Genomic DNA, 20,404 nt, shown 5'->3' on the forward strand with positions numbered 1-20,404 from the left:
TCAGCTTCTCCCAGTGTGAAGTAATTGGTAGCTTGCAAAATTATGTTCTCAAAATAGTTTCTCTTGACACTGCTGATAACGAGATAATGTCTTTTCACTTTTTCTGTCTTTGAGTCATGTGATTTAACATATCTTATGGTCTCAGGATGTGAAATTGTTTGAAGGCTTGTCATGAGGCTGCCCTATAGGTTCTGGTTGTAACATTCTCAAACTTTCCCTGAAGTGTCATTTTTTATTGCTCTGTTGATGCAGCTAAGCACTTGTGTACATTACATAACCATAAACTGTTTAATTGATTATTAGAAACACATGAACACATTTTCATCTCTTCCTTTATTGTTAAAACAAAGACATCTTGTTAGAGCTTATTTAAAATTGGAGCTATAAAACTGAGAACTTCCATTGGCAGGACAAGTGTGTTGCTTTCAAAAACAGTACATTTAATGGAATTAAGCTTTCTATTGCCAAATTTATCTTAAATGATCCAAGTATCATTTTATTATTTTCAGTTACTGCTCTACTGTCCTGGTTTGTGTTAATACTGTACAAAATTCTACCACTCATCAACTACAAGAAGCCCTGTGAGCTCAGAAATGGGAACAAACTTGTCTGACAAAACGTGCCAAAACATGAATGGAAATGGGTGGGAATTCATAGGAAACCTCCATATTTACAGTTCATGGTCTGCACCCCCAAAACACACACAGAACATACAACTCATAAATCAAAAGAACAGGTTGAAAGCAGTGATAAGAGCCAGTGTGTGGAAGACTCTTCACCCCTTCGGCTGAGGTGTCAGCTCCCGAGCTGCAGGTGGAAATCTATTGTGGAGACGGTGCATTCTATGAAGACGATGATGACATCTGACTTTTCACAGTCTCTATCTCTGGAGGCGCGGCTCTTCTCTTGACTGTGCTGGTCTGTGTTTCCTCATCGTCTGACCTCACTTCAGGGGTGTCTCCTCCGTTGGGGTTGGTGGTCTGGCTGTCATAGGAGGAGTTAGAAGATGTGGAGGACATGCGGGACTTGGCATCAAGACCCTCGAGGACATGTCGAAAGAGTCCATTACTGATGACTTGCTCATTGTTGTTGTTTCCTTGGACTGTAAGTCAGATACAAAATTATTGTTAGGGATGTCAATGTGAAGCATGTGTTAATCTCTGTGCTGTTTCATGGTTTCCATACCTGGCAGCGGGGAGGTCAGCACCCCCTCCTCTCCCCCAGAGCTTAAGAAGACATCCAAGGCCTCTTGGTCAGAAATGTCAATCAGCTCCATTTGATCCAGCAAGTCTATGTTCACCTCCATGGACGAGATGCTGCCAATTGGAGCTGCAGGAGAGGGGAAGTAATGAAATGACGTGTTTCTGTATAAACCTACATTTGTTCATGTTTTTTTTTAATGACACCTCTCCAACTCACGTCTCTTATAGTCTCGGATACAAAGGTGCGCCGAGGACAGGTAGGCGTCCACATCGTGCTGGAAGACCTCCTCAAAGAAACGCTGTCGCTCTCTTAACTTGAGCTGCTGTGCTGCGTCCACATCTGGGAGCCTCTGGCCTCGCTCGCTCTCCGCTGGCAATCACAACAGGAAGTACAGGAAGTTAGATACCAGCCCAGGTAAAGTGTTACACCTGATACCTGGAGTTTTGAGGCAGGAGAACATGAAAGGCTGTGTTCCAAACAAACACAATTCAAGATTTCATAGACCAGCCCCTCACTCTAGAGGTCGGTCACCTGGTGTTTGTATGATGTGACACACATAGTATTTTGGGACACAGGGGTCAAATGTTGGTAGCCAGAAGGGGGAGACATTGAGCTTTAAGTGAGAGACATAAGGAGGTGGAATGCACTTTTTATGGACTTATGGAGACATGATGAAAAGTCCCATATATCACAATTGATATAATATATCATTGTTACTTTTTTTGTTATTTTCATTTATTAGTTTTTTTAATAATGTAGATAAGCAAAGGTGTTAAATAAGTGCCAACCAGACACTTAAAATACATTTTAAAAATAAATACAAAAATGAACAAAAAGGAGAAAATAGGGGTTTAAATAAACAACTAAGGGAGAATCCTTACACAACAAAATCTACATACATACAAATATGTGCACACATATACATACACACACTTACAGATGAGCAAATCCATATATGTACACATTCATATCAACCCATAATGACTCTGCACTTAGAGGAAAAGAAAGTTATTTTAAATGCAAAGATATCTTAGCTGTAAACTCTACTTGTCTCTATTTTCCTTTCACTCATATTGAATTTTGATTCATCCCACTAACATGCTGCTTTCTCTGACAAAGCAAACTGTTATGAGAATGCTCATAAGCCTGCACATTTACTAAATGCCCACAGATCCACAGATTGATTTGCAAAAGCAAGCTGTCAGGCCCTTCACTACGTTAATCTTGTTTGAGATACCATGCGATCCCATTTTCCCCCTCATCAGCATCATTGTAATAAAGCTGAGTGCAAGTGTGAGTGGAGGGCTGAACTGCAGCAGTGTGAGTGCGGGAGGAGTGAGGAGAGGGGAAATACTGGAAATGTCTGAGACTTTGCATGATGTATAACATTTTAACTATGAGCTTTAGAGGCTCTGGTAGGTGGACAGAGCCCAGAGAGCTGTTTCCCCTTGTTTCCAGTCTTTGTGCTGATCAAAACTAAACCGGAGCTTCATATTTACTTTGTAGACACATACAGTATGAGACTTGTATAAATATTATTATCTAATTCTCTGCAAGAAAGCTATATGCTTTAATTTTATTTTATAGAAAAACACGGGTTGCATCTTTCAGCACATACTCTGAGCATGCACTGACAAATGTTGCAGTCTTTTATTACTGTTAAAGGTCCAGTGTGTGGGATCTAGTGACATCTAGTGGTGAAGTTGTGGAACTGAAACTGACACAGTGAAGGTGAAAGTATGTAGGAGAACTACACTGGCTGAAGTGAAAACGTGAAGGGCCTTGTCTAGAGCCAGTGTTTGATTTGTCTGTTCTGGGCTACTGTAGAACAACATAGCAGACAATGTGGAGGAGGATCCGCTCCATTTGTAGATATAAATGACTCATGATTCTTATTTTCAGGTGATTACAAACTAATCAAAACATAATTATGAATATCATATACCATTTCTGCAAATATATCCCCATAAATCCTACATGCTGGACCTTTAGGTGCGTTTTCATTCTTTCCTCTTGACTCAGAATTGATATGTTGCATGAGTCAGTGACTTGAGTTTTGAGAAGCTATTACAACCTGCAGGCAGGGACTGGGCTAATTGGATGAGGCTTTCAGCCCATTTCTAACCTGGGAATAATGTGAAGATTATCTGGCCTGTGTTGAGAGCTTCAGTCACAGCAGCTCTATAAATACACCACTGTGTGATGGAGAGTGGAAAGCCACTAAGCTCAGGATGTTTACAATGAGAGGAAAGGATTCCAGGGATTCTCTGTTGTCTCTGACAATATGAAGAGACTCCTAACCTGTCTCATAATGAACTACAGTCATAACTTAATAACTGCTGCAGTCAGGATAAACCCCCCCAAAATGAAGGTGTTGGCTAAAAGCAGCAACAGGCTTCCATCCTCAGAGTGCTGCGTCAGCGCAGTCCTCCCCACGAGTCGTGTCCCGGCACATATCTGTGGTGACAGAAGGACACGCGCCTGTCACTGCAGCTCTGCTCTGCCCTGTTTGACAGCCTGCCTCCTGGGTACACGGACTTCACTGGCTCTGGGATCAGATAGGCAGACAGCTTTGGAGGGAAAAGGAGAAGAGGACAACTCAAACCGCAGGGCCGGCTGACAGCACCTACGGGCATACAGTATATGTGCATAGACAGAACCCAGATTCCCCATAGACTGAAAACACAAACATCTACCAGCAAACTGACAGGAAAAAGCGATAAACTGACAACATATACCCTGACACAGTGACCTTACTGTTACTGTATGTGTTTGGTTCAAATCATGGGGCTGAAATAGTAGATGAACAATCAGTAAAGCATGACTATGTCCCGTCTTGTGTTGCTCACAATGGTGCTCATTTACTTTAATATTATAATATTCATATTTTGTATAATTCTGTCAGTTATGATAAATCAGCATCATATGGCTTTCTCTGGTCTGTCCAGCCTAATATCACTCCCAGGGCATCAAAAAACACACCTTGGGCAGTGGCCCTCTGCATCAGATATGGACATACAATGCACCCTTTAGAGTCAATGAAACACACTGGGCTTTCAACTAACTGCACTGTAAACCCATCCACATCGTTACTGGACATTTGAGAGGCGCACAAGAGCAGAGGTGGTTGGGTCCAACAAGCACATGACTTTGACTCAGAAGAATGGTGCTTGTTTCATGTGTAAAACTAAGTCACCGTTGGTCACATGAGTTGACTGACGTGACTAATGTCAACCATGATCCTATCCGTACCCTAAATAAGTAGTTTTGTTGCCTAACCCTAACCATGTATGTTTGTTGTTGAAGGAAAAAAAACATCAATTTGCAGTGTTGGACTGACATAAATTCCCTGTGAAAACTTGTGTATCTTGAAAGAACCTGACACGAGGCGTTTCTCAATACCAAGTATTTCAAGTTCGGACTTGCGCATTTGGGAGCTCGGACTTGGCAAGTTTGACTCAGTAGTAAAAACTCCCAATGACGGCTGCCATTGCTGCTGGTCTGTGAGAAATGCATTCTGGGATACCTGGCTGTCAAAAGTCCACGTAAGTCACCTCCCGATGCATCCCCGATGGAACGGGCAAAGCAAGTTCACATCCCGGCATTTGGACAGTACTTGGCTGGATGCGGACTTTGAATTGGAACAGTACCTGGGCTGCGACTAATGACGTTTCAGAAGTCCACAGAGACACAAGCACAGGCAACAACGCAGATTGAGAAATGCCTACGGTGTCCCAGCAACAACCAACATGGTACCTTGCACGTTGTATGTGGACGTGGAAAGTCCATGACCAAAACGTCAATATGTGACGAGGTCAGAGTGAGAATGTGTTACAAGTAGAGATGAGGAGCGGGCTACAGAGGTCCGGTAAGGTCACTTCTTTCTAACTCCACATCCCAAGATCAGATGTTTTTCATTCTCAAACAAGTAGCCAGTGTGACTCAAGTGACATCACTTAAGTCCATTTATCAGATTTTGAGCAGCTCCCTCTGGAGCCTCTCTAAGACCTGAAAATAGATTTTGATGTGTAAAATTGGCGCGCTTCCCCTTTAAGTAATTTCCATCTCAGCTCTTTACCATACAGGTAGAGTGTCCACTGTAGGAGGTGATGCAACTGATTACAATGATGCAATGAAGGAGTCTGACAGTGTAGCCAGTCACAGGGTCCAACCTCTCCTTCATAGCTACATCCTTCCATCAGAAAAGTGACACCCAGTGATGGCATGTGAATGATTACACGTTGTTTATCATGTGCCAGTCATCTTTATGGGATTTTGTCTCTAGAGCAGTTCTGTCTTTGTGTAGATGTCTGTGGCTGTGAGTGTGCGACGCTCTCCTCTCCTTGCACTGTTACACAATCAGAAACACTGTCGTCTACAGAGTCTTCCAGAAGCAAAGGGAGCAGCGCTGACAAAGCAAGACGTCAGTCACAATCAGGAGCTGCTGTTTGACATGTGTGTTTAAATGAAAAGAGCTCCTTGTTCAATGTGACCAGCCGAGGACATCATGTCAAACAAAACACTGGATTTGTGCTGGGTGAATGACTACGCTTTCTATTCTTTCAAGACAGGACTTAAACAGCATGTCTGAAAATTACGCTCTGCATTACGAACTATTTATACAAATTGCTTATCCTGGAGGTTTCTCCCACTCAGTTAAACACTGATTGATCACAGCATTGATTGTTTCTACTTAAAGGCTGAGGCCTGTGAGCAGCTAAAGGTTGCTCCAGATGTATATCCTCACATTGATTTTGCTTCCCTATCCTGTTCTTTTTTTCCACTGAATCACATTGATCAATACGGCTTCCCTGGCCGCCGCCGACCTCGGTGACCTCTGTTCAGTGCAATCGCTCACACGGGAAAATCTCCTTTCACAAGAAATGCCTGGCCACAGTGTCCACTGATGATGAGATCACATGTCTGGTCTGCTGCTGCCCCGCCACAACCCAAAGTCTTTAGTTTCACACCACAAGATGTCTGAAGGGCCTGTGGCTGCTCAAGAGATAAACAACCTGCACGCCTGAGCTGATGATTCTTTCTTCTTTTGTCTGTCTCTTCCTCTGTGTCCTTTCTGTATTTCTTTCTCTCGTTTTATTTTTTTGCCTTTTACTGTCTCTCTATTTCTCTCTCTCTGTTTCTAGGTGTTCCTTGACCCATTTTCTGTCACTTTTTGTATTATCAGTCTTTGTCTCTCTTCTGGTATCTCTGTCTGTCTTTCCCTTTGCCCTCCATCCTTCTTTCTGTGTTTCTTTTTGTCCGCTTTCTCTCTATTTGTGTCTGTCCCTGTATTTCCTTCTCTCATTTGTTGTATTTTTGTTGTCTTTTTAGAGTTAAATCTCTTGGCATCCATTTTTAAGCTCTCTGTTTGTTTCCTTGCGGACGAGAAAAGGGGGAGTGCACATTTCCAGGAGGGCGTGTCCTTTTCAAAAATGCAAGAGGCGTTGCTTTGTTGCCGTTTTCGCCGGTGTGTTAAACACAGTTTAGAAAGGAGTGTCCCCAGACTATCAGAAGGCAGAGATCTCTGATTGTCTGGTAGCGAGACTAGGTTTCATCTGTCTCTTTTTCTGCATTTTCTGTCTTTCTCTCCCCTTCTATCCTTTTTGTTTGTCACGTTTTGTCTATCTTGTTATCTGTCTCTCCATTTCTAGCTGTCTTCTGTCTTTTCTGTCTTTTTTCTCAAAATTTTCTGTCTCGTTTTTGTCTCTTTTCTGTCTTTTTGTCTGTCTTTCTGTTGGTTTCATATTTCCCTCTCTTTTGAGCTTGGTTTCTTTCCTCGAAATCCAGCACTTGGGCAGTGACTTGCAGCGTCAGAAACCAACCAAAAACAGGCGACCTTTAACGTCAGCATGATACGCGGCCAGTTGCCATTATAGTTAAAGGGTGCCCACCAACGTCAGGGGAAAATGCGGCAGGACAAGGATGAAAGTTAAGGCGGCGAAAGTCCGAGGGGTGCGGGTGGGAGGGCTGCTGCAATGTATCCATCAAACGCTGATCCTCACCCGAGGGAGCGGTGCCCACGTCCCGTAAGGTTCTAAAGCCAAACCCTGTTCTTTTTTCCTAAACCTAACCACTTCCTTTTGTTGCCTAAACTCAACCATGTGTGTCTGTTGTTTAAGGAAAACAAACGTCAAATATAGTGCATTTAATTTTAAGGAGACTGTGTATAAACATCAAATTTCCTGTGAAAAAGGAAGTAGATTTTGAAAGAAGACAATGCATGTAACAGACAGAACTTGACACGGTGTCCCAGAACTTCAACAACCAATGCACCCAGGGTACCTTGCACGTCGTACGTGAACATGGAAAGTCCATGACCAAGGCTGGAGTGAGAATGTGTTGCTCTTTTTGCCTTTCTGTCTCTCCTTCTATCCTTCTTTCTGTTTCTTTTTGTCCTCTGTCTCTATTTTTGCTTTATGTCTGTCTCTTTTTTTTATCCTTCTTTCTGTTAAACGTTCTCTCTCTGTGCCTGTCTGTCTACCCTCCTTCCTTCCTCTGAGCGCTCAGGGACTAAAGAAAGAAAAGGTCATAGATCAGGGTGCAGAACCAGCTGGACATGCAGAATGACTGGGACAGACAGAAAGATAGACGCGGACAGAGCGAGCCGGACGTGTATGCGTGCCACTCTGCCTCCCCACATAAAGACAAACCCAGATCCTCCGCTCAGGGGGCAGAGAGAGAAAGAGCCCATTCAGAGACGGACAAAGGCTCAGATGTAAGGGAACGGGACTGGCCTGCACTCCTTAGTCATGATGCCATTTACAGGAAATCATTTTGGATGTAGCAGAGGGTGAACACACCTAAACTCAGCCTTTAATTTGTTTAGTGGAATAAAATTCTTTATAACAATGACATATTTGTTAAATTCCCCATTGTTTTTTTTTCTTAAATCAAATTCCCGTGAAAATTGTGTCATGACGTCTCAGCAGACCCTGCAGACATAATGCATCATCCCCACATGATGATAGCCAAATTGTTCAATGCTCTACTGTCTTCATCTTGACTAGCCTACATATTTTCTAATAGAAAGGAAACCACAAACATCATGAATCAGGTCACTTTCTGTATCTGTCTACTTCTGCATATCATCTCTCTCCACTGTCACATTTTTGAGGACGGGACCCAAAGCGCTGATTTAGAAGCACCAACTGCACAAACAGCAGTGGCAACACATCAATCTGAAGGCTAATTGAAAGGATAAGAGGGCACGGTGTTGCACACAGGCTGCCATTAGCCCATCACTGTACTAAACGACCAGACTCCCCTGTGGCGGGTAAAGAGAAGGTCAGGGCAGAACGGCGCAGAGGAAACTGGCTCTTCAGATGATCCAGTTGTTTTTACACTCGCTGGTTGAAGGAGCAGCTCTGGATGTAACCCCTCAGTAAACAGTAGTTAAACAGAAACCCCAGTGGGAACCATCGCTTCCTCCTCTGCTTTGATTATGCAGCAGTTTGCCAGGCTCTCAGCTTGAGTCTATTCATCTAAGCCAAGGCTGTTTTTCTGAGAAGTGGTTTTCTTGTACAAATGGATGAGGTCATCATCCCAGTTTAAATGGCTGTGGTGGTGGTGGTACATGCTTCCATGTGTTGCCTCAGCCATCCCACCATCAGATTTAAATAGCAGGCTGCCTAGAAAAAGTTTCAAGTGCTGTGATGTCAGTGGTTTAAGCCAAAAAAAAAAAGTGTTTTCCCTGATCTTTGAGTAAATAAGACTCTCAAAAATGACTTAATCATCTGTAAATAAATACATCATCAAATTCTTAAATATAAAGATGAGTAAATAGACAACATTGCTCCCTCCTAAACACTAGGACAGATGTGAAACTGTGAGGTGACACTTGTTTGGGCAGAGGCCACAACCAATAGACTGGCTGACCTTTCCACCCAGACACTTTTATCTAAGAGAGATTTTATTTCACATAGATGGGTTCCCAAGACACACAGGACAAGAGAAGGGGTTGAAGAAGGAGGTGAGTGGCTGTAAACACAGAAAGGAAGCAGTAAGAGTGGCGGAAAGGTCAGGGAGGAGAGACACACTTGCAGAAAGGCTAAAAATTAAGATGAGGATGCCTTGAAAAATCTAGAGTATGATGGGAGAGAGGTAAGCCAGAAGTTCGTCAACAGAAGGATGTGGGTTATAGAGAGAGGATAGAGTGGAGGGATTCTGTTCGGGCTCATTAGTTAAAGAGGATGTCTTGTTATTTTTACAGAGAATCTCCTCCGTACCTTCCAGCACAACATTGACCCCAGCAGCAGCAGCAGCAGCAGGCTGTTAACAGTCCACAGCTGATCATTAGAGGATCAGTCTCTTTGCTGAGGCTGTTACAGTAATTAATGGTGTCTCAGTGGTCATGAAAGATGGTGGAGCGGCTGGTTGGCTACAGGTAGAAGATGTATCCTGCTCTCTAACAGCAAGAGCAGAGATGGCCCTCTACATAAAATGTGCTAATTGTTATTATCTTGCAAGTGTGTGTGTGTGTGTGTGTGTGTGTGTGTGCCATCATGTAAAATGTGGTCCCCGAGACACCTAAAGTAGCAGGGACTACCACTTAAGTGGTTAGGAGGTATTTTGCCAGGTCTGTCTGTCTGTTCATCTATTCATCTGTCTGTGGACAGATTTTGATCAAATGAAGGCGGAGACTGAAAGTGGCTGCGGTCGGAGCAAGGGGCTGGAAGTAGGGGGTAGGAAGTACAGAAGCTTTTTCTTGGCCAACTCAGCATGTTGAATCAGTGATGGCGATGGCGTAGCCCATCGATGAATGAAATCACCCTGATTGCAGGTTCAGTTCAGTACATGACAAGAGAAACTGAAGTGAGGAACGTAAACAAACAGCTTATGTCAAGAGTGAGGTAGACCGAAACAAACTTGTTACATAAGGTAAGGTTATTTTTCTTTTGCCATTAAGCTCTTTAGCAGAAACATTTTGTGATGGTTTGTATTATAGTTCACTGACACACGATAAGTATGCTTTGTTCATTCAACATTAGATCGTGTCGTTAATGTGCTATTCTCTCTCACCAGACCTTTCTCAAGAAAAGAAAGGTCTGGCTGGGCCGACTTTCACTTTAAGATTGGAGAAAAAAACGCCCGGCTGCTTGTATTTCTTTCAACCAATCACAATCGTTCTGGGCGGTGCCACAGCAACAGTGCGCTTGCAAAAATATTGCCGGGGGGAAACAGGTTTTGGTGTAACACACCCACAAAAATATCGGCTACAGGATGCAAACCATGGCAGAAAAATGGCTACATCCCCACAAGATCAAACACAGCAAAAGTTAGTAAAGGACGTGTTGAAAATGGTTGAAAACTGCAACACAACCGGAGGTGGTAGGGCGGGACTTCAGCGGGTGGCTCGTTCCGCCCAATGAGAGGCTGATCTATGCAGCGAACTTCCACCCACTCAGACTATTAACGTGCTAACTGGCTAACTGGCATATTGAATCTGTTCTTTCAGTCTTCAGTTTCCCTTTTTAAATGGCAAATACAGACTATTGCCATCTGCTGGTGTAGAAAGTAATTTCCTCTCTACACATAAATGCAGAACATGCGTGCCAGTTGGCTGTTGTCTTTGTGGTGTGTTCAGTGAAACTTTTTGGCACAGACAACATGAGGCAACACAACAATCAGCCTTTGTTGCAACTTGTTCTTTGATGTCACTTTGGTGTGTTTAGGCCTCTAAGTCTCAGATTGCTGTTCCACAGCTGGTATGATCTCATTACAAGAAGTTTATCACTAACATTAAAAACGTGATGTTGTGTGTTAACACATCCTCAGCAGAGTTAAGTTACTCCTCATGTTTCTCACTTTTCTATTTTGCAGTTTCATCACATTACTGGCTCGTATCTTTTCTCATTCCACACAACACATATTGCTTTCAACTAAAGTGGAACAGACACATGGCCACAGTGGACAATAATATCTTTGGGGAATATGCACTTGCTCTGTCTCACACTTTTATTTTTGGTTCCCCAAAAATCTGTATTCTCTCTCCAAAAAGCTGCCATTTACTGGGCTCCAGTTGCAAGGTCAGTAAATTATTTATGGCAGCTGTTGGTCTGGTCTGGTCTATATTTCACTGCATGTGTGTGTGTGTGTGTGTGTGTGTGTGTGTGTGTGTGTGTGTGTGTGTGTGTGTGTGTGTGTGTGTACATTTGCATATTAGATCTGTCTGTTTTCGCTGGAACAAAGCAGTGTCCAGCCCCATCAGCCCAGTCCGTCCGGACAACAATGACATCAGTGTTAACCCTCTCCTCCCTTCCCTCCTGACTGAACTATGCTCGGCTGACAATGGGACTGTTTGCTGTTTGTAGGTCAGTGTCCCACTGCCCTCCATAAACCCACAAGCAGACTGTCATCAGTTCTGATCAACACTGTGGAGTTCACCAGCTGACAAAGTACTTTTCCTACATTTACAAATCCTCTTATCCAGAATAGCTATTCATGAACAATAGACTGAGATTATTAAATATTATTCAAACAATCCAACCAGCCATTTATGCTAAAAGCTCTGCATGAGTAAGATAATTAATGCTAAAAAGTGCAATAAAACCTGGTGGATAAATCATTACAGATGAAGCAACAACCTTTTAATAAAGAAAATTGTGTCAGTGGGTGCAAAGGAACACTTGGAGAGGCTTTCAACTGACAGACAACACTGATACTAATGATTAAATCTGTAATTAAAACATTCAATCATCTAGTGAAGGTTAACCGAGTACATCCTCTCTGTAGGGCTCGTGGTTAGTGCTCTCTGAGACAAAGAGGGAAACTATTCTTTCCCCATTAAATCCTCACATGCTGACTTCTCACATTGCAATCACTTCAACACTCACGCAGCTTCCTGTTCTTCCTGGAGCAGCTGCCTCTCCCCGCGTTTGTGAGGGAGGATTTAAGGCTATTTTCATGTCAGCTGGGAGAACTGTAGGAATGTTTGCTTTAACTCAACACAGTGTCTCAGACAGCACTCCTTTGTTTGCTGAGGCTGAGGCAAGGCGGCCCGCAGATGATGCCGGCTATAAAAAACTAAACACTATTTTATCATGGTTTATCACAGCCCTGACTGTCCAGAGAGAGACTAAATCATTACTTCATGTCATCATACTCACCAAAAAAATGTGTGATTTATTTATAATATTACAGCTGAACTATTTTATTTCCTGCATTAAATATGGAGCAACTTAATAAAACACTGTAAAAACATTAAAACTGGATTCTTGACTATTATTTGGTCAATGTTTTACTTTATTCTCCTTTGATGGACTTTTTCTTCATTGCGCTTTTAAATGGCCCCTGCACACCCACACAGTAGCTTTTACTTACTGGCTTATTAAACCTCTATTAGACCAAATTGATGAAAGGGACAGTTCAACCCGAAATCAAAAATACATACTTTCCTCTTACCTGTAGTGCTGTTTATCAGTCTAGATTGTTTTGTGTGAGTTGCAGAGTGTAGAGATGTCTGCCTTCTCTTGAATATAAAAGAACTAGATGGAACTCAGCTTGTGATGCTCAAAGCACCCAAAAAATACATTCAAAATACTCAACTGACCTTGTTGGGAGCAGTTTCATGTAGGAACTATTTTCTGTCTACCAAACTGCATTCGCCAACCATATGACCACACAGAACGAGACGTGCATCTACTCATGGACGAGAGGCTGGTGCTCATGACTGTGCGAGATGTAAACATTAATGGCGTCCTCCTTGGCTGAGCTTTAACGTTAGCTAGCTCAGTAGTGCTAGGTGAGCTAGCAATAGATGCACACCTCCTTCTGCACAGCGATGTGGTTGGAGGGGGTAGCTCAATAGAAAAAAATAGTTCCTATGTGAAACTGCTCACAACAAGGTCTGTGAATTATCTTGAGTAACCGGGTCATGATTTCTTGAAAGAGGCACTGATGTTGAGTTTTTCAAATGTATTATTTTGGCACTTTGAGCACCACAAGCCGAGTGCCATCTAGTTCCATTATATTTAAGAAAAGACAGACATCTCTACGGCCGATATCTCCAACACTCTGCAACTCACACCAAAACAATCTAGACTGATAAACAGCACTACAGGTAAGAGTAAAAATATGTATTTTTGATTTTGGGTGAACTGTCCCTTTAATATGAAGGTATTTATTATGGCAGCTTTAATGTCCGTCCTTTTTTGTTTCGTTTTGATTGTCAGTTGAAGTCACTTCTGTTTTTTATAGCACATTTAAAAAAAACATGAGTTGAACCAAAGTGCTTTCCAATCGTGGCAGACGAATTAGAATCTGCCTCAACACAGGTTTACATGATTAAAGAAGTAAAATGTGCGTTAAAGGTAGTAATACATAATGAAACTCAACAAAACAGTAATAGAAATAAGGTAAGACTAAAACAAAACAAGCTAAAAGAATTCACATGACAAAAGCAAGAGCAAAGTAAAGGAAGAGAATTTACAAAAAGGTCATATAGTCAGAGGAATAATATGTTTCCTTCCTCCAGCAGCACCCAGCTCCTCAGTGAACAAACTGCAAATCATTAACTGACCAAACAGGTGATTTTGTGCTCTGTAGTTTACAGACTGTTCACATGATAGATTGCCGCTGTCTTTCAGTGTAGGGCTCTGAACACTCAGTGTATGCCTTGAGGCGTTCGCTCTGTCTATACACGGAGGATTCAGCTGAACAGTGAGTGAAAGGATTTGTTAGAGAACTAATGAGAGGAACTGGTCTAATGTCCCCAGTGCTGCACAGCTTAAGACTGTTGAATTGATGGGAACCTTATTCAGCCATCCATGCAGGGCTGCTTAGTATAATCACACACAAACACACACACACACACACACACACACACACACACACACACACACACACACACACACACACATAATTAACTTATAGTGCTGCCATGCCACGAGGCATTGTTTATAATAAAATGATCTCACCATACATGCTTTTTCGCATTGATAAGATCCTGTTAGTATTCCTGGTGTTTCTGAGCAAAACAAAGTGTTAACATGTCTTCACTTTCAACAAAAAGTTCAACATTCCTCACACTGTATCAGTTTGACAGTACCAGTACTTATAAGTCATATCTTCGAACACTAAGTATTGATCAACACCTAAATAATCACCCCTGATTCAACTCACATCATATCAACTTACAACAACTACTGCTGTGTCCGTTTTGTCTGCACTTCATTTTTCTGTTGCCTTTTTTTTGACTCTAAGATTAAGTCTCTATGCTTGATCCCACTTGAGCACAACACCAGACCTTTAAATTAATGGCCTGACACCAGACTAATTTTAATTTTCCAATACAAACATCCAAATGCTGTTTAAATTCCCTCTATGCACTACCTTGGGTAAAGTTTTAGTTAGGAAATAATGTATTCTTTGTGTAAAACATTCAAATTTAAAGCGGCTATAATAAATATTTTTATAGTAACAATACATTTAGTGACTATAGTGACAAACACACAGAGAATTATTACTCTGCTCTACAGTTTATCATCTGTCAGCCCTGCTGTTGTTGGTCAAAAGATTTGTTATTGCAGGTTTGCAATAGAAATAATCCAGCTGAGATATGGAACTTGAATCAAATGTGGGCCAGGGGCATAAAGTGTGTGTCGGGAGTGTTAATCCTACTTTCAGTGCCCTTGCTTGGACCACACCCATGTTCAAACTTGGCGTTTATTGTGATCTCAGTTACACCCCTGTAGAGTTTTGTGACCACATCTTGGATGGTTATGTCAAAACTGTCCACAGACTGACAGACAGACATAAATACCTAGGAAAACACTCAAAACCACTTTTGTTGTGGTTACCGCAACAATATGGGTCACCAGGACCACATTTTGCCATGATGACACACACAGACTCACAAGGTGAAAACAATACCACCACCGCTGTTTTGGCTGGTAAATATGCTGATGATAGCACATACTGAAATTAGCCTGTAAAATATCCACCAAGTGTTAAATTGTAGGCTTTAAGTGAAAGTGTCCAACTATTAAAACTGTTAATTCACAAGAGATGGGAGTAAAGGAAAAATACACCCACAGTTTCATGGTTTTCTTTTTCATCATGTTCCCCTGTGGCTCAGACACTAAGCTTCAATGACTAGGTACCAGAGCAAAGCAGCAGAGACACATACTGTACTGTATGTATCCCTCAGTGTGCTCAATTAAAGGTACAGACAGTACATGATATGGATTTCCACTCCTCTAATTTGCTCATTAAACAGAATCTACTCCTCAGTCTTATCTGGGTCATGTCCGAGGGGACGGAGCTAAGAATACGCGGAGAATAGAAACTATTCCTTCTCCACCCAATACCCTTCTGTCTGTAACGCCCTCTCAACAGCTGGCCAGTCCCTCACTCCACGGCACACCGACGTGCCGCTCCCTGGCACTTTTCCACAATAATCAAAACGTGACTACAGAGGCACAGAGGCTGTGGGCACAGCAACAGATGGGAGACGTCTTCTCTGGAGTCACAGCCCTGATCCTTTTTAGCCTCATGAAATCACAAACTGATCTCACTGGGTCTAATTCAATTTCAGGTTTGTGTGTCCTATCTGGGTTGGTGTGTCTGTGGAACAAGCTGCAGACCCTGCTGCAGTCAGTCGACTATGATGAGATCTGCAGGCTCAATCCCATTAGAAATAAGAGATCTTTGTCTGGAGCTGTGTGGTGGCCCTAATCCAAGCCCGCCTGCCTCAGTGTGTGTGTGTGTGTGTGTGTGTTTGGGGGAATGCATCCCTGTTTTTGTGCGAAGAGAGTGTGACCTATTCACTTGGTATTAGTGGACATTACTCAGCGTGATGATTCAACATTCCTGTCTGATTTCCAGCCGGCACAGCACTTGGACCAGTCACTTCAGGCAACATCAACACAACGCATCTATTTAACACACAGGCTGAACTGTCACGCCGGCTTCTACATTATATCTGACATAAACACACACACTATCACAGCATGATAAGATGAATGAAGTTTAAGATGTTAATATAAAAAAAGATTTCTGACTTGTTAAAAGGTGACACATGAAATGGGACAACAGCAGGAAAGACTTTCATTGTAGCTTGAGTTTCTGTTTCTTTGCCTTAAATGTTCCAACTGTGTGTGTGTGTGTGCGTGTATGTGTGTATGTGTGCTGTAACTTCTCACAACCAAATATGGAGAATCACTTTCTCCTCTCTAATGTCCTGCTCCACATCTAAAAATAAAAAAAACTGTGTCAATAGAGCAAATGTGTGGATCCATCTGAAAAATATCCACCTGAACTAAAAGCTTTAGAAGTTTTGAAAATGACTCACAGGGCAGGCGTTTGTTGTGAAGGCTGGCCGATGAGGAGCTCATGTTGCTGGTGGAGGAGTCGTAGAAATCAGAGGCAATCAATCAGAGATGATCAGTGAGAGTTCAGCAGAGAGGCTGCCGACCATCTCCCACCCCTCCTCTGCTCACTCACTGGGACTGCTCCAAGGTGACTGATGCTGGCTGCCACAACGCTGCTCTCCTTTCCCCCCGCTTTCCCCTCTTTGCCTCAGTGGACTCTGAGCCACTTGGATGAGGCGAGAACAAGTTTGTGGCTTTGTGGAGCCGACCAGCTGACCAATGACAGGGAGGAGGGAGGAGCTGAGGGAGACCGAGGAAGGGATTGAGAAAAGGGAAGGAGGGTTTTTATGTAACGGAGTGGAAAATACCAAGGAGAGACAGGCACATGCCTTTGTTATTTTTGTCTTCTTACACCCCCTCCTTCCCTCTCCCTCCCTCCCTCGTTGTCTCTTGTTCCCTGTATCCCTTTTCTTTTCTTTTAAATCTCCTCTAGGTGTCACCTTCAGGGTCAGGAGATACCAACAAATGTTACATTAACAAACAATATCCTTTTAATTACTGCATTATTATTTTTCAAAACTGAGTATGATATCTCACAAAGAATATACCTTCCAAATAATAATGATAATAATATTAATAAATATTATATATAATACATTTTGAATGGATGATTAATATCACTATTAAATTTGGATGAACTTTGCAACCAGCTATTGAGAAAAATCTGAAAACAGGTTTTATATTCAGACTGCAACATTTAACACAAAAAGGAGAATTGTTAGGTGTCTTTTTAGAAAGTATGTTGCTGAAAACATCTGATATAAGATCTACTTGTTACATATTAAACATAAAAAGCATTATTAATTTATTAAACTAACTGAAAAAAAAAGTTAGACAAATGGTTTCTGGTTCCACCTTGATCCAGTAAGGACTCGCAGTTGTTCTCTGTTTAATATCATTATAAATTATATAGTATCTTTGAGTTTTAGACTGTTGACTGAGAACAAGACGTATCACCTTAAGCTTGGGGGGAAATTTTTAACAGACCTGTAATGATTATTTAATTGAGAAAATAACCAGCACATCAATCTAATATGAAAATATCATGACATTAGTAACTTTACACTTCTCATTGCCCTTACTCTTGGCAGTGATGATTTACTTTATGACTTTTTAAAGAGTGTGAAATCTGATATTTCATTAATAGTCCTTTCTAATTATTGATTTTAACAACCTAACTTAACCTGAGGTGGAGGTGCTCTGGTGGCCTACAGGTTAAAGGTGTTGACTGTGTACCGCAACATCAGCAGTCCAAGCCAGGTGCCTTTGCTACTCGTCATTCCCCATCTCTGTCTCTCCCCTCATTTACTGTCAGTTCAATTCAATAAGCTTTATTGGCATGACATTTCTTATGTGTTGCCAAAGCACTATTACAATTTAAGACAGTGGAAGTTCAAAAACAATTAACAATAATGCATTATTATTAAGGGAAAAAAACCTCACAAAGTAGAGGAGTAAAAAGACAGTGTGTGATCTGCGAGGAGATGAACTATATGTTGTTGTGTTGGCTGTGACATGCACTGACAGCTGCATCTATGGTGCTGACACTATTTTCTCCAAGTAGATATTGCATTTTAGCCTTGTTTTGGAGTTTACATTTACTTTTAGTAAAGAACTTTGCGCTGATGTCTTCATATGTGCTACACTGTGGCAGGAATGTTGCTCTGTTTACACCTGTCTCTGTGAACAGAGCTGAACCAGCCTCTAAGCAGCCAGGTCTGCCTGTGTCTGCCAGTTTCTGTGTCCAGGCTATGATCACTGAGTCTGTCACTGACTCTCTAATGAATCAATAGGATAAGAAAAAGCAAAGATAAAAGAGACTTTATTGTCATCCATCTATATCCTCCTGAGACCCAGTGTCCACATTTGAGGACATCACATTTTGGGTTTAATTGACCTTATACTTCATTCAACTTAACTTAGGTGGTTATAAGAGCACAATACACTTATCCATGTAAAAGCAAGATGGCAGCCATCTCTGCCAAGTCAGTCTGCAGCTGATCCTGACACAAAGTGGAAAAGGTCCAGAACCTGATCAAATTTTATGGTTAAAACCTGTTTATTTATCATTAATTATGTTTGTACAGTAGTTTGGTATGGCAACAAACATGACCAATTTTAGCAACAATAACAAGCTAAGACGCTGTTATTGGTGCCGCTGCTGACACTGGCACTTAATTATCATTTCGCTTGAGGATATTGGGACTTAATTATTGTTGACAATGTTTAATTTTTTATACTTATTGGGTCCTACTGATCCCATATAGCTAGGAGAAATCAAAAATGAATGAATGAATGAATGAATGAATGAATGAATGAATGAATGAATGAATGTAAGACACCAAAACAGTAACAGAACCAGGTACAAGACAAGGTAAGCACACAGTGCAATGACAAACATGTAGTTCAATAATGGAAAAAATGTAGATTGTGTAAAGTGTCAAATTGTGTAAAGTTAAATACAGGTAGTGTAAATAAATGTAAAGCAGCAAACAACCGTGGAAGTATTTCCATGAGGATATATACATTAAAAGTAACAAGTAGAAGAGGTATATTACTGATGGAAATGTTTTGTCAGGCCACAGTATAAAATCTGTGTGTCCTAGACACCATCTAGTGGACAACAGGTGACACACACTTCTTTCAAGCTGGACTTGCTGATTACACAATGTTTGCATGCAGAGGCTTCACGAAGCATCATTACATCATTGCTTTTTTCCAAAACACAGCATCAGCATTTAAGAAGAGGCTTTAAAAGAGTGTGTTGCTTCAGCTGCAGGCAGAAAAAGATACTGGTGTGAGTCATTGCAAGAATCTGTGTGCAAGAATCAGGACACAGTAAGGTAACTTGTTGATCATGCACTGCAACTTTGATCAACAGACAATGCATTTTATTTCCTTTAGAATAATTTATGTCTTTGTTTATTGAATACTTTACAATAAAACCTTTTGCACCGTTCTTCACATAAGAAAACAAATTAATAACAAACCTTTATATGTTTGTGGGCATAAGCATGGAAACTTTCACTACTGAAAGTCACACTTGGCGCCTGTGCCAAGCTGAAAAGTGAAACTTCAAATACCGGCTATAATGTAGCAGTTGGGAAGTGGTGGGAGGGGCTGGTGATTTGTATCAATAAAAACAGACTCTTTGTAAATGTCAGTGGTTGTGGTGGTTTATGCTAGTTGTGGCAAAGACTGCGAAATGTCGTGACAGCATCTTACCATGCCGTGAACTTTCTCTAGTGTGTGTGTGTGTGTGTGTGTGTGTGTTCACCAATGACAAAAAAGAGAGAGAGAAAAACAGAGCGATAGCTACAGAGAGAGAGAGAGAGAGTGGGCAGAGGAAGCATGATGTGACTCAAAGTGAGAAATCCTCTCCACCTCAAACTAGATTATGCGTGGGCTTTCTCATGACTGGGGGTTCACCTGCTGAGGCCCTGCAAAATCAATAGCTGAGAACTGGGCTGCCGTGCTGCTGAGGCAGCCGTGAAGCAAAAGCCAAGTCCTCTTTCTTGTGTTTTAAAATGAGATGAAAGGGGGGGGTGGGGGGGGCGAGAAAGCCAGCAAGAAGAAGAATGTGTGGAAAAATATATAGAAAGCAAGCAGGGCGTGGGTGGGGGGGGGGGGGGTCATGGTTTATGTTGTCTGCACAACCATGAAAGGCCTTTTTTTTTACTGCAGAGAATTGGCTTTAGTGTTTAATGTTGACCTTTGAACGCTTTGCTCAAAAGCAATTTCTGACCATTTTCAAAGCATTCATACAGTTTGGCATCTCGCTCATTCAGGATGAGGCATTATGAGTCTTCCCACCGAGGTGAGAAAAACAGGAA

General features: G+C 41.8%; 1 protein-coding gene across 1 annotated transcript; it reads right to left on the reverse strand.

Moving 5' to 3' along the window:
- Nucleotides 1-314: 314 nt before the first annotated feature.
- On the reverse strand, nt 315-16,752 carry LOC125891319 (dysbindin-like). Its single transcript, XM_049580490.1, has 4 exons — nt 16,493-16,752; nt 1,420-1,572; nt 1,186-1,329; nt 315-1,102 (listed from the first exon to the last, which is right to left on the reverse strand). The coding sequence occupies exons 1-4, from the start codon at nt 16,533-16,535 to the stop codon at nt 843-845; spliced, it is 600 nt and encodes a 199-aa protein (XP_049436447.1). The 5' UTR covers nt 16,536-16,752; the 3' UTR covers nt 315-842.
- Between the last annotated feature and the right edge of the window lie 3,652 nt (nt 16,753-20,404).

The sequence above is a fragment of the Epinephelus fuscoguttatus genome, linkage group LG1 (assembly GCF_011397635.1).
Source record: "Epinephelus fuscoguttatus linkage group LG1, E.fuscoguttatus.final_Chr_v1".
Classification (NCBI taxonomy): domain Eukaryota; kingdom Metazoa; phylum Chordata; class Actinopteri; order Perciformes; family Serranidae; genus Epinephelus; species Epinephelus fuscoguttatus.